The 15,005-nt window shown below is 39.3% G+C and overlaps 1 protein-coding gene across 1 annotated transcript in view; it reads left to right on the top strand.

The window, feature by feature from the left end:
* LOC106925704 (calcium voltage-gated channel auxiliary subunit gamma 2a) overlaps positions 1 to 14,329 on the top strand; it is a 38,651-nt gene extending 24,322 nt beyond the window's left edge. The window contains exons 2-3 of the mRNA XM_088007899.1: positions 12,873 to 12,956; positions 14,160 to 14,329. Of these exons, the coding sequence (XP_087864025.1) occupies positions 12,873 to 12,956; positions 14,160 to 14,329 (254 nt within the window). The remainder of the gene's footprint in view (positions 1 to 12,872; positions 12,957 to 14,159) is intronic.
* Positions 14,330 to 15,005: the final 676 nt, after the last annotated feature.

Raw genomic sequence — 15,005 nt, 5'->3', positions numbered from 1 at the left:
TGTAAAGTGCTGCTCCAAGTTTGGCCTTTTTGCCACTTTTATCTCCAGAGAGACTTTATCTTTTCTGAAAAACCTTATCTAAAAGGTGCTGCTGAGGCGCGCAGTTTCAGGAACAGGAAGACGTGTTTGGAATTATTCACACTGAGGGGAGGAACACAATAGCAACACAATTCAGGGTGCTTGAAAACTGCGAAAATGCTTGAATTTTAATTGTTTTCAAGGTTTGTAGTGTTTGATATTCAAACTGAACATTTTGTCATAAAGTGCAATTTATTGTTTAATTAAAAGCCTAAGTTTTGTTATTTACAGATGAAAACAGATATTTTCATGCACCTAATAAGACACATACACATTTTTCTCACTGTCTAAACTTAAACCAGATTAAACTTTTCTTGTTTTAAGTTTGTTAGAATAACCAAAATAATTTCTATTTGCTAAATGCTAGAAAACTTAGCAGAAACGTTTATTTGTAGCTTTTTCTGTATATTGTGTTTAAGCATTTAATTTAAGGTGATTTACTTTAACACGATTAGTTTGTATTGATTCAACGTAATGAATATTTATCATTCCTAATTGCTCCATGATTTATTTATCGTCTTATCTTTTATACGTTTAATGTTACTGAAATTGTTTTTTGATAGATTAGTGTTTTTTAGTGGACCAGTCAGGTGTGTTAGATACATTTCAAAACATAAAACTTTGTTATATTTTAGTTTATCTTGAAAATAGAAGACTATCATAAGTTATTATTAAAAATAGTAACAAATTATATCATATAATCGTGTCTTTTCCAGCTAATCTGTGCTGTTTTTCTCTCCAAAGTGAGAAAACTTGGCAAACTTACTCTGGAAATGCTTGTTTTTTGTCAGATTGGTCTTAAACTCATTAAGCTGCCAGAGTCACTGTTTGTTTTAATCAGTCAGCGCTCCGTCTTGATCTTTAAAAACGATCGCACACGTCCTCCAGTCACACAGCCGTGATCCATCCATCCCTCCATCCATGTCACAGGCCGTTGGCAGCCAGCGGCCGCGTTTCTGCGAGGACACGGCGTGAGTGTGTCCTGCGTCGCCTGTGATCTTAGCTGGAGACGGACGACAGAAACATCCTGTTTGCGCTGCAGAGACTGACATATGAACATAGCGTGAGTCAGAATCAGCTTAAAGGCGCCAACTATAACAAAAAATGCAAAAAAATAAGAACATTTCTCAGTCGCAGTGAATTTGATTATGACTGATACTCAAACTGGACACTAAACACTAAATCTGAGTATTTCTGGTCCAGTTTCTATTACAAATCTCTCAGTAAACTAATTTACCAGCTTTAGCAAGATCCAGGACTGGGGTGTCCAAAGTGTGGCTCATGGGCCACAATTTGAAATATATGGAATATACGGTATCTTGTTTTAGGTTAAAAAATTTTAAAAAACTGTTCCAGAACAGTTATTATTTAAAACAAGACGTTTCTCCTTGTTTTAGGTGGAATAATGTGCCAGTAGTATTTTTGTTTAATCGATATTAAGGAATAATTGACTCAATCAAGATCTTTTATCTTGCTAAAAAGTTACTTATTGAAATATTTGCTGTGTTTTTTGTGTGTTTTGTTTAATCTTTGGTTTCTGTTGGTTCGTATTTATTATGCAAATTACTGTTTTACATCGTCACCTGAATGGCTATACACGATGTTCATTGTTGTGTTAAAAATCAGGAATAAATCACAATAAAAGCAGACAGGGGACATTTTCACATCCCAATCTGCATGAAAACAACTTTTATTATTTAATTTTATTATTTAATTTTTTATTATTTAATTTTATTATTTAATTTTATTATTTCTCTTTTATTTTTACGATGTAAAAATAAAAGAGAAATCATCTCAGAGCAGACATTAAGATGCTCACTCTGAACCGTTGACTCATTCTTGGGCTGAATGTCAAACTAATTCACTAATTAGGATGGAAACATTCAGTTCATGCTAATCATCTTGTTGCTTAAAAAGAAAAGCTGAAAATGATCTCAAAACTAAAAATGTTCCCTTTCTGACAACTTTAAAATTTGACCAGCAGGTCAAGGGAAAAAACTCTGGGATATTTAGTGTTTATAGAAAATTACACACAGTTTAGTTTGCAACTAAATCTGACAAGTAACTGTTAATGAGGGTTCGCTGCAGTTTTCCCAGCATTCTCTGTGTTTATCGGCATTCCCCCATGCGGAGCTGATTACATGATTGTGATGCACGTCGGTGAAGTGTTGCCGTTATTTGTCACTGCGTGGTTCCAGTGCGGGAAAGCCTCTCCTCCCCCCCAGACCCAGTCTAACCAGAAGGACATGATGCACTGTGTTGCCGTGACTCACTGGTGCGTCTGTTCCTGAAACTGGGAAATCTCATCCCACCATTCCCTGTAAACTCCACCGAGTCGCACAGATGGGTCCAGGCAGGAGGAACCCCTCCGTCTCCCTGTGACGACGGATCCCCAGCTGGTGGGATGATTTGCTCAGAAAGAAAAAAAAGGAACTGTGAGCTACGACAGAGTCATGCTAAATAAAACTTAACATGTATCATAATTAATTAGGGCAGTAAGCAGATATTGTAAAAAAAAAAAAAAAAACACTATCTGGAAAATGAGCTGTTTCAAAAAACTTCCGGAATGTAACGTCACAAATCAACAGAGTTCCACTCGTTACCTAGCAACCCTGCAGAGTTCCACCCGTTACCTAGCAACCCTGCAGAGTTCCACCCGTTCCCTAGCAACCCTGCAGAGTTCCACCCGTTACCTAGCAAGCCCAGCATGTTTCGTCAGCTGGTTTTTACTGCTGTATGTGCTGTACAATGGCTGCTGGAAAAGATAAGTGTTTGTTGTTGGCTGACCATCGGGAATCCTCTTTCTGCATTCTTGCTGGTTGTGCAGGAGGCCCCATTTCTGCTTTTCAAAAATCCATTTTTTCATGCAAACGTAAATGATGAGTTGGGGGGGTGTAGCCAGCAGCAGCTTACTTGGATTTAAAGGGACAAGACGCCCTAAAACAGCTCATTCTGAAGTGACCAGATTGAAGCCTCATTATCTAAGAATGATTTGTTGCAGAAAGTGTGATGAACATGTTTTGTATAGACCATAGACCGATTCTAACTGGTTCAAGGAAACATAATAGGTCACCTTTAAGAGAATAGTAAATATGGATGAGCAACTGACTGGTAATTCCTGCCGTAAATATTTGCTTCATGAAATTTTCACTGTTTCAGGTTCAACATTAGAAGCTTTTGTTTATATTACCAACATGTTAGAGCAGCATTAGCTTCTGGTCCGGAGCCTCCCTATTCAATAATTATTACGTAATACCAGAACTAGTTCTTTTTTGCTGAAAAGTTTCTTGTAAATCATTTTTAGACTTATTTCAAGTGTTTTAAGATAGTTGCACTAGAAATTAGACAAAAATATTGTTTCTGTAATGCAGGAGGTTAAATTTTACATCTTTATCCAAAATAATATCAATATAACAGACAAACACAAGCTTTGGATCAAGTGTTTTCTTAAAAATCCGTAGGTATCGTTATCTTAAACGTCCTGATTGTTTCACACTCTCCCCACCTTCCAGTGAAGGGAAAGCTCTCCGACTTGGTGCCAGGTCATCAGAGGTCAAGCGACTGTCTAACATCTGTCAGTCGTCTTTCAAAGAGCTGAAAGCTGACGGCTCCTCACCGCCTCCTTTAGTCTGACTCTCTCATCACCTGCAGCTGCAGCAGCCGTCGTACCTAAAAACGCCTCTTCCTGCTCCTGGACTCGCTTTTCATGGAGTGAATTCACTCCACTCCCAGTGTTTATCTTTCAAAATGCAGATTTTGTCTCTACAGAGAAAAGATATCTGACTTACTCTCTCGTTTTGATTAGTTTTTTACACAACATCTTGTTAAGGGCTGATCTAAAACTGTAGCCCTCCAAAATTTTACCAAGTATTTTGGTCTAGTTTCTAGTGCAAATGTCTTAGCATTTTTGAATTAAGACAAAACTAACCTAAAAATAACTTTTTAGCAAAATATAGGAGCTTGTTTTAAGTTAATAATGGTTGTAGTTCCATTGGCAGATTATTTCACTAATAATAAGACATTTTCTCGTGTTATGAGTGAAATAATCTTCCAGTGGAATTAGTACTTTTTCATCAATTTTAATGAATTATTGACCTAAATCAATAGAAACTAGACTAACATGCTTGTGTTTTTGCAGTATTTGAGCCGTAGCGATAAGGTCCTCCCTGGCTCTGCAGGCTCATTACTAAGACAAATATCGAGATTATGAAGATGAATAAGGCGATTAGGAGTTGTGTCTTCCTGTTGGGAGGCGGTTCAGAAGGAGCCAGAGGTTGTTGCCGTGTAACATTCAGCAACACGTTACGTTTTCATCCACAGGGATTCATGTACAAGAACACGTATGACGATCTGAGAGGTCTGAAGGTTGGTACAACAGCAGATCTTTAATGTGTTGTGTTGCCAAGCCGTTCAGTGATTTATAAACTATCAGCAGTATTTTAAAGTCTATTCTGTCAGTGGAAGGACTTTAGGTCTGGGTGATGTGCTCTGTCTTCCTGGTTTTGGTCAGAACCCGAGCAGCAGAGTTCTGGATCAGCTAGATTAATGAACGTATGAGTTTCTGTAGATTTTGTTGGAATATTAGTCATTTAATCCTGGAAATGTTCTTCAGGTGATAGAAGGCTGACTTTGTAACTGTCTTTATGTGTCACTAGCTGCCTTTCCACTAACCACATAATTGACCACAAATTGGAATTATTAATATACATTTGTTTAATGGAAACATGCTAATTTTGAAAAAAGTTTTTCGATTAAACATTTTTGCGCTGGGTGAGGTGGTTTTTCGGTTGTATTGAAATTAGTGTATTTAAAAAACGGCAAATTGTCAATAAGCAAATTTTTTCACATCTTAGTCACATGATCAACAACTGGATGTTACTGCTGGTGGAAATGATGAACAGGAAGTGGTTTTAGGATGATGGCGCAGCATGTTTTTTAAAGGCTTACAGCGTGAACAAACTTATTCACGTGTGATTTCAGTCGCTTTTCCTATTTAAAAGAAACACCGCGATCACAAAACTGTGTTTTTTCGACATTGGCGGAGTATCAAAAAAGTTTTGTGCATATTAGAAAAGGAAATGCAGGTGTTAAAAACACACCAGCAGCTCTGTCCGTGTCAGCCTCTGCCTCGTACGGGCCCAGATCGCCATGGCAACTGAAGCGAAAAGCTCTCTGATGTCCACATGGCAACGGCTGCTGTTGGGACTGAGGACGGAGGTGGGAGGAAGAGGAGGACACGGGGGCAGGGATGAAGGGAGGGGGGATCTGGATGCTGACGCACTCAGTGGCCAACAGGAAAGTTTTCGAGAATGCCGCCCACTGCCGGATCCAAAGCGAGCTCCAATCTTCTCCGTCTCTAACCGTTTCGAACTCTGTCTGTTTTAAACGGCACCTCCTACTCAGTCAAGTCCTTCTGACCCCCTGCAGCCTCCTCGCCGCTTCGCCCTCCCCTTTCCGCCAGGCGCCTCCTACGTGTTTGTGTCTCATCAGAACCTTTGTCTGTGTGGAGCTGTGGCAGCTGTGGATCCATTTGATCCGTGTCATGAGTGGGCAGTTCTGACCCGGATGTCTCTCTCATATGCCGTCCAGGAAGAAGCTGACAAGTCTCACTTTCTTTCTACCTGCAGTCAGGACCAACACACCGTCAGTGTTACAGAGTCCGTCATGTATTATGGCAGCAGAGTCACAATCAGCAGCAAAAACTCCAACAAATCTTTTTCTGTCTCTCTGTTATCAACACCGTTGTTCCAAATCATTAAAGTTACTCAGACTCGGTGCAACTGGCAACAAAAGTGGTAAAATTTGTTACATTTTCAGCTTTAGCTGTTTGTTTTCACACTGAACTGTCAAATAGGGGTGCACTGATTTATCAGCACTGATTTAGTTAAATTTGGAAGATTGGTGATCGGCTGATGTTTACACATGAAGCCGATCTTATCCCCTGATCTTATCGACCTCAAGAAATGTCTACAAATCAACCACACAAATGTAGCTACTTACACATTTGTAATTAACTATACTTAGTGACATTCCAGAAAGAAAACATTGGTATCGGCCAAAATCTGACTTCTTAAAGATCGACCAGAAAACTGTAATCGGTGCACCGAACCGTCAAAACATCCAAACTAATTGGAAAACCTGTTCCCTTCCTCGCCTGTGGGGGCGCTGCACTAAGAACTACTGAAGGAAAACACAAGAAAACCTCTGAAGGAGACACCAAGCGCAACCCTGATTTTATCAGATTTTGTAGGATTTCTCTTCTGTCTTTTCTTAAAAATCACAAACCATTTTTGCCGTAGTATTTGGTTGTATTTACCCAGAATGCCCAGCGGTATAGTCCACTTCCTGTTTCTGAATCGCTGTGTTAGTTTTAGGCGATCACACACACACCTTCCAGAAATGATCCAGTTTTGTTTTGTCAGTGAAAAGAATATTTTGGAGGTTTTAGCTTTTCGTTCTCATAGATTTCATCTTTGCCCAGTTTCAGTTTCCTGCTGTTAAATCTCACAGGACTTTCTGGGTTTTTCTGGGTTGGTTTATGATTTCCTGGTTGGGTGATTTTTATGTAATAATCTCTCTTGCTGCATGTTTTCTCTCCTTGGTCTTAGAAACGTCTTCATAATCCTTTTCAGACTGAGAGATGTCGGCCACTTTCTTCTCTGTTTTTTTTATTTTACATTTTTTCAGAAAATGATTTGCATTTTGAGAGCTTTCAGCTGTCATTCGTTATTACATCTCCAGGTCAGGTGATAATCATGCCTGGGAAATTGAGCTCAACTTTCTAACAACTGTAGTTCAATCAGTTCATTCATGATTTGACAAGAAGGTCAATTACTTTTCCCAGAGGGCCGACTTGATTTGGATCGCTTTGAATTAAATCATCATTTGAAAACTTCCTTTTTTGGACTTACTCAGGTTATCTCCTGATGATGTGAAGCATTTATGTTGGTTAATGAGAATCTCTTAACTTTCCAATTCAACTTCAGAGCTGAGTTCAAATAAAATGCTGCATAATTCCTTTCAGATTAATTATGATTTTTTATTATTATTTTAAAGAAGACACTTTAAGGTGTCAAACTCATTTTCATTTTGGGCAAAATGAAGACCTTGTATCTTAAAGGAAGATTCTGAATGTATTGATAAAACCCAAACAAAGTGTTTAAATATTAATAAATAGCTGTGTCTGCATTCAGTAAGTAATTCTTACAATTAAATAATGTTTTCACCTCGTAAAGCAAAATTTCATGATTGTTTTTGTGATTTTGTGATAATCATATCACAGATTTTGTGGTGGTAATTTAGAAATATTTGCGATGACATTAATCGTAACTTTTTGCCACCGTTGTGGACGAAGTTTTCTGCACAACTGAACCGCCATCTTGGTAGGCAAGCATAACACAAAGCAGATTTTGTTTGTCTGAAATGTCGCTAAATATTGCATGAAAGTTGCAGTAAATAGGGGAGAGTGGTTGATTTCCAGACTTTTGTGGCAGAAGAGGAAATCAGTAGATCCGTTTTATATCTCCCAAAATAAAGGAAATCGGTGCAGCCCTAATATACGTTTCTGCCTCAAAAGTGACAGAAACTTAAGAGCAACATTCCAGACCACTTTTCTTTTCCCCAGTAGGGCTGCAGGAGACGCATTGATGGTCTTGCTGCTGTTTAATAACTGGAAGCCAGAATCCGTGTCTGCAGTACCAGTTGTGTTCATCTGAGCTGGAGCTGGACCAGAACTCTGCACCTCCACCTGAACGCAGCCTGGGGGAAACTTCCTTCCTCTCAGCAGCATGAATAAAGAGCATCAAGGCTACGTCACGGCACCATGAACAGTCAATCCACACGGTTTGTGTTTGTGCCTGAAAACGAGCTGACCGGATAAACCCCGGTCCCTCAGGACTCGGTCCAGAGCCTTGCTGTGTTGTGCGACTATAAATCTTCAACACACACGCCCTCTGTCTCCTTGCCACAACAAGCCTCCTCTCTCTTTGCTGCACTCCACTCTTGAGTGGCCCTCAGTCTCTGCAGGCTGGTGGCAGTGAAGTGCTTTATGGCTGCGGAGGACAGGAGGGGAGGCAGGGGGCTAGCATGTAGCTCCTTATAGCGACATGGAGGCGCATCGGTCTGTGGGAGCAGCACCAAGAAGATCTGCCTGCAAACTCATTTATAATCACCTGCTTGGGGAAAAAATGACATGGATACGAACATTCACAAGCCTCACAGTATAGAAAGCTATTTGTAACACTCGTCTGGTTAAAAAGTCACATAAGAAAACACAGGTTTCTGACTTATGAGTACACTTGAAATAAGACAAAACAAACATAAGTAACTTTTCATCAAGATATAGCAGCTTGTTTTAAGTCAATAATTCCTTAGTATTGATTAGCAGATTATTTAATTTACAGCAAGACATTTTTCTCATGTTATAAGTGAGACTAGGACTTTTTCATCAATATTAAGGAATTATTGACTGTAACATTTTATTTGACTTTATAAGACTGACATGACCTGTCATAAACATAACACCTGGTATGAACATGAAGGAGTTTTCTATGAATGTTTATGAAGTGTAATTTGGTAAATAATGACACTTTTAATGAGACTTTGCATTAAAAGTGTCATTATTTAACGATTTGCACTTCCTGACAACAGTCACAAACACTCCTTCATGTTTATAACAGGTGTTATGTTTATAACAGGTCATGTCAGTCTTATGCAGATCCCATCAAACAAAATGTTACCCAATAATCTCCTATATCTGATGAAAAGTTACTTGTAAGTGAGCGTCGCAGGAACCCCGTCTTCTTGGATTGGCTCTACTGAAACGAAATGTTGTTGTGCTTCTGTACAATAACAATAAATGCATTCTGACTCAGACTTCAAGCGTACTAAGATATTTACACTAACTATCTTGGTGACAAAGATATTGTCACTATTCAAAAATACCTAGTAAGGTTGTTGCATCCCTGCGCTGACATTCATGATGTTGGTTTAATGTTAGCAACCTGCTGTGTTGACATGCATTACAAGACGCAGTACATTTACAGCAATGCCTGTCATATAAATCTTCTCAACACGTTAATTGAAGTCCTTCCCCTCCCAACAGCTGCTGACGGGTCGGCCAGCTGCAAACCAAATCCTGCACCCACTTCATAACGTTATTAGGACACACATGGCGCCTCTGCTGCTGCTGGTTAGCCCAGACAGCTCCACTGGGACGGAGTAACGCAGCCGTATGTAAACACAAGTCATCTTCCTGAAACGCTCAGAGAGGAGGCAGAAGTGTGCACTTTGCTGCTGTTTTCAAACACATCAGGCTGGAAAAAACAACTTTGGACGAGTTCTTCAAATTTGGGCTGCTGTTTGCAACATTTGATGAGTTTTTAGAAAGAGTTCAGAGGAAAATGATTTGGAAATAGTTGTCATTAAGTGGCAGAAAATGTGTTATCTTATTCATAGTTCTCATAAGTTTTAACCGTGATCCACGCCACTGAACCGCCATCTTGGTAGGAAAGCAGAGCACAAAGCAACCAGCACAAAGGAAGTCAGAGGACTTAAAAATTATAATGGAGTTATAATGTTTTTATATTGTTTATGAATTACATGAGAACGAGGCGGGAGCTAGCTCTAAACTTGTTGGCTTGTTTATTGTTGTCATAGCAAGTGTTATGACAAGTGGTTTTGGATACCTACCAAGATGGTGGACAGCTACAGAGTTCCTGGAAGAGTTTCATTAGAGGCTGAGATTTGGGTTGATTTCTTTTGGAGTTGGTGGGTTTTATTCAGATCTGGCAACCCCGCTTCAGACGGACGTATTGTTATTTCAGGTAGGCGGCGGGTTGACACCTTCAGCGGTGTGTGAACAAAGCGCTAGTGGATTATGTGCCTTTTATTTTCAGTAAGATTCAGCGTTCACCTTCCAGCTGATTACAGAGAACCCGACTCTAATCTCCAGTCTGAAGGAACTTTGATCGGAGCATCGAGTTCAAAAAGTGTGCAGCTCTGTTAAACTCTGGAGGGCTTTTTCACGGCTCAGCAGTTACTGTACCACTTAAAACTGATGTATTCCACCTCCTGCCCGTCTTCCTGCTCCCTGTCCTTCAAAGCCTTTCTGTTACCTGCTCTTCCTGCTATTATCTCTCCCTACCATACTCCGTGAAATTCTCCTCTTTTTTAACCCACATGCTTGTTCTAATTGCTACAAAATCTGTGGAACGAAATCGATGTTTTTTTTATTATGTGCCAACGCTGAGTCAGCAGGAAAAAAATAAGTGTTACAGAACGATGGATTGGGACTAAGTGGGATTAGTGGGAATATTAGTCCAGAGGCTCCCACGCTTGTTTGGAAGTTGGAGAAAAACAAGGTTGCATAATTCAGTGGTCAGTCACAAATCTGGTGATAATTTGTGAGGTAGATTTAAGACTGGACAATAAATCAATAACAGATACGTGATCAATATCAATGGATAAATGATAGGATATTCAATATTATGTAGGCAGAGGAAAAACTTTAGCTGTTCAATTTCTCACTGCCAGCTGAAAAAAGTTGGTGGAATCAACACTCCTGCTCACTCTTTGGTTACCTAGCAACTCACTCACTCTTTGGTTACCTAGCAACAACATGTTAGCGTGCGCAGCAGAAGTTTCAGGTTTCATTAGTGTGCAGTGAAAACTGTAGCTGAAACATTAAACTCATCCCACCAGGATGGCAGTACTTCAGATATTTAAACCAAACAACAAAATTATCGATAGATGATTATTGATATCGACTGATATTAAATTCTTATATTTATTTGTTATAGTTATTGTGCGTCCTTAATTTCAATTTGTTATTGTGAGATCTATGATATTATGCAACAAATAGGAAGCCCAGGTATTGTTTACATATTCAAAATAAATGTAAAAACATTCAGATATTGTGAGAAGTTTTTCAGCCATATTTAGCTTTAGCATAAGAACCAGAACATCAGAAATGTTTTCATGAGGAAAGATACTAACAAAAAGTTAGCTATAATAACAGAGTTATAGAAGGAGAAAAATGTCAAAAATGTCCCAATAAAACCAAATCTTGTTCTGTTGGTTCTGTTGGCAGTAATGTTTAAATATTAATGATTAATGTTTTGGTCAGTTCCTCAGTAGTTGAGTAAAAATATGTTAAAGTTGTGCTTTAGTACAACTTTTAGCGACTCTACCCACCTCTTGATCGTTCACAAGGTAAAAAGCTCACCCCGCCGTGTCCATCACACCCCGCTGCCAAAACCTGCCCTGCAACACCTGGCGCCATAGCAACCAACACCTGCTCCCCTAATTAGCGGGACACCGGTGGGAGAGGAGATGAAAACGTTTATGAAACACTAATCTGGTCCAATCAAATGCCCCGGCGTCTGCCTGCTGCTTGCCGCCATTGAAGAACAAGGTTGCCGTTATGGCCGCCTTACGGAGGCCTCCCCCTGCCAGCACCACCTGGAGTGACCTCATCAGTGTCAAACCGCCTCGTGTCCCAGAGCAGGAGGACACACCGGGGCGGGCGGTTCTGGACAGAGAGGTGTTGGGCCTGAGGTTGCCGCTGCGCCGCAGCTGGAGCGGCTCCAGGTCGCAGCAGCTGCTGCGCTCTTGTTTACAAGCCGCCAACTGCTGCAGGTCTTCAAACGGAGCCTCTAATATTTGCTGCTTTGACGCGATCCGGGCTGGACGCTACTTGATATCACTTAAATGATCAGATTAAACCCACCTGTAAGCCAGAAGGAAGCAGCCAGAACCAACGGTAATCTGTTTAAATGAAACAAATATGGAGGCAAACAGGAAATTAAATACAAATTAATTCCTCCTTTGGATGTTTTTCTGCTGAATATTAGGGCTGGGATGTTTGGCTTTACAGAAAACTTCAATGGAAGAAGATTAGGGACAACAAAGAAATAAACTAACAAAAAAAAATTTATTAAATTCTAATCTCAGAATTTTGACTTTTTCTTATAATTCTGTCTTTAATGTCAGAATTCTGTTTTCTCAGAATTTTAATTTTAATCTCAGAATTCAGATTTTTCTCAGAATTCTGGCTTTAAATTATAATTCTGTGTCACTCTATATCATAATCTAAATGAATACATATTCTTAGGCCTATGTCATTCATGTCATTAATATATAAAAATGATCACATAACTTTTTCTTCCTTGAGAATTTTTTGTTTTATTGTGAGAACATATTAGCAGAAAAAAATATCTTGAAAAAGACGTTTTAATAGGGGAAAAAAGCTTAGATGCAGGATTTGATTATGACCAAATGGACTCGGTTGTTTGCATGATAGTTTAAAAATCCTGGTACTGATAACAATTTGATGCAGATGTGCTAAAAGGTGAAGTATAAAGTATTTAGCATTATCTGTAAAACTTCTGTATCACTTCACAAGATGCTCAACAATCCTCATTTAATTTTTAATTTTTGGTGTTGGAGTTCTTATAAAATTCTAACTTTGTTATGGTAATTAAACTATAAAATACTTCAACCCCTATATTTTGTCGTATAGTTGACCTGAATAAACATAACATGTAAAACAAGATGGCCGCCCTGGGAGTGCTGACATCACTCTGAACTACGGAAACCCAAGAAGTTTGTCAATGATAAACATCCAGATATTCCCCAAAATTAAATATTCTAAAAACCAAAAATGTAATTAATCTGTAAAATGAATTTATCCCCCTAATGAAAACCATTTTTTATTTACATGCAGCCTTCCTCTGCCCGTTCTTTGTCTAACTGTGGGTTAACTCCCTCCAACTTTCTGTGTTTCTTCCCTGCAGGAAACTTCAAAGGAATGTGTAAACAGATAGACCACTTTCCCGAGGAAACGGATTACGAAGCGGATCCATCAGAGTACTTCTTACGTGAGTACCAGACGTTCCTCCGTCTGCGTCCTGCTCCATGTTGCTCCTCTGCTCAGACGGCGCCTGATGCCAGCGGTGCCGGCCGGACCGGGCCGAGCCAAAAGCGGCTCGTCTGTTCCTCTGCTCGGCTGTGTGTAACATAACGTGCAGTGTTACCGTCAGCTGTGCGCCTGTAAACACAGCACATCGATTTCTGCTCCCATCCCCTTTGTGCAAGCAAGACAGAGATGCTTGTCGGAGTCATTTGATTACAAATCCTAAACATCACAGCAGCTCAGGAAGAGCTACACACTGAAAACACAACATCTTACCCAGTGTTTTAATGTAGTTTATACTCAAAATATCTGACTACATTTGAAATAAGACAAAACTCACTTTCACTAAGTTATCAAAGCTTCTTTTAAGTCAGTAATTATTGATGAAAAAGTTCCATTAGCAGATTATCTCCCATGAAATAATCTCCCATCAATATTCTGGCAATATTACAGCTTTTTTATTATTAAAACTTTATTCTTGTAATTTAAAGGTTTTAATTTTCTTAGTGAAGCCCTAAAACGACGGAGCGTTTATTGTAACAATAAAGTCATAATCAAAGGAGGACAGAGAAACCAAAGACTGAACGCAAGTAAAACATAACCGTCCAATAAATTACAGAAATAAGAGTAAAATAGTATTTGGTAAAAAGTTTACTGACGTACTGAGTAACTGATCAAATCATTTAATATTTAAAAATGACATCATCAGATGGACCAAAACATGAAGTTCAGAGGAAATTTTGATATTTTAAAGACCAAAATCACAATAATTTATATAAATAACAAAAAAATATCAAAATCAGGCAAAATAAAATGTTTCCAAATCAGTTTCTGTCAACAAAAAACTGATGAAACTTTAACAGAAACTGCAGGTCTGTGTGGTGAATTTTAAAAACGTGTTTATTTTCATTTAGTGGGTAGAAGATCCAGAAATTTTACTCAAGTAAGAGTGGAGATACTTTATAATAAAATTACTCAAGTACAAGTAAAAAGCGTAGTAAAAATATTTCTAAAAGTAAAGTACTTAAAAACAGTTACTGAAATGTAAATAGTAAGTCCCCAGCTCTTGTCTTCATATTGAACAGATTTTATTCTCTTAATTTTATGACTTTATTCTCGTCATTTTATGTTATTTTGAATGAGCTCGGCCCTCAGTCTCCCTCTGCAGACATGGGGACGGTTGGAGTCCCTCAGGTCTTTCTCTCAGTGATCAGAAAGCGTCGCTCTGATCATCTCCCACTGCGGGCGACAGCCATGGCGGCCTCTCGCAGCGCAGCGCAGCGCAGCGCCGTGCGTGCCAGCGCTGGAGATAAACCCGGCCAATTAGGCTGCGTTTGACTCAGCGCTCTGAGCGCTTGTTCCAGTCCGTCTGTGCGATGGAGAGGGGTTATGACAACGGTTCTGGTAATGGTTCTAACTGAGCCGGAGCCGCGGCGGCGGGAGGTGGGAGTCGTAATGAGGCGTCCATCAGGGCGGGGATGATCCGCCGTGTTCTTTGAGTGTACGTTAACCTCTTTGCCGCGCTCCTCCCAGTGGCTTGCCAATTAGGACACTCACATCCATAAATATTTCAGCCTCGTTCTTATATAGGTCAGGCCTCTCTTGATCGCCGTCTTTCTCTGCATCTCTTCACCCTCACACTCCGCTATTGCGTTGCACTTACAGTCGTGGTGATTCATAGCGTTACACTTCTGAAGATCTCCTTTTTTTTCTTTGCTCGGTGCACGATGGGGTCACAGGAGGCCGATGCAAATTTGTTGTTGTAGTTTATGAATTTCAAAAGGGACAGTGCTCATAATATGCCAGAGTTAGCCATCTGTAGTCAATATAAATATAAATACAGACAAATTAACAAGCTTCTTCCAAAAAAACAGAATAATAATAAATAAAAATAATTTTTTTGTCTAAAAAGATCATATCAAGTTACAAATTTAAAGACTAAAAAGCCATAAAGCACAAAAGTTCAGCTCAGTAAACAAAGACAGAATAAAAATAAGAATTTGATTTTCTAGGA

The sequence above is a fragment of the Poecilia mexicana genome, unplaced genomic scaffold (genome assembly GCF_051168715.1).
Source record: "Poecilia mexicana isolate PSO_F unplaced genomic scaffold, ASM5116871v1 scaffold_8, whole genome shotgun sequence".
Lineage (NCBI taxonomy): Eukaryota > Metazoa > Chordata > Actinopteri > Cyprinodontiformes > Poeciliidae > Poecilia > Poecilia mexicana.
Note: the sequence above shows the minus strand (reverse complement) of the source record. Positions and strands in the feature narration are given on the sequence as shown.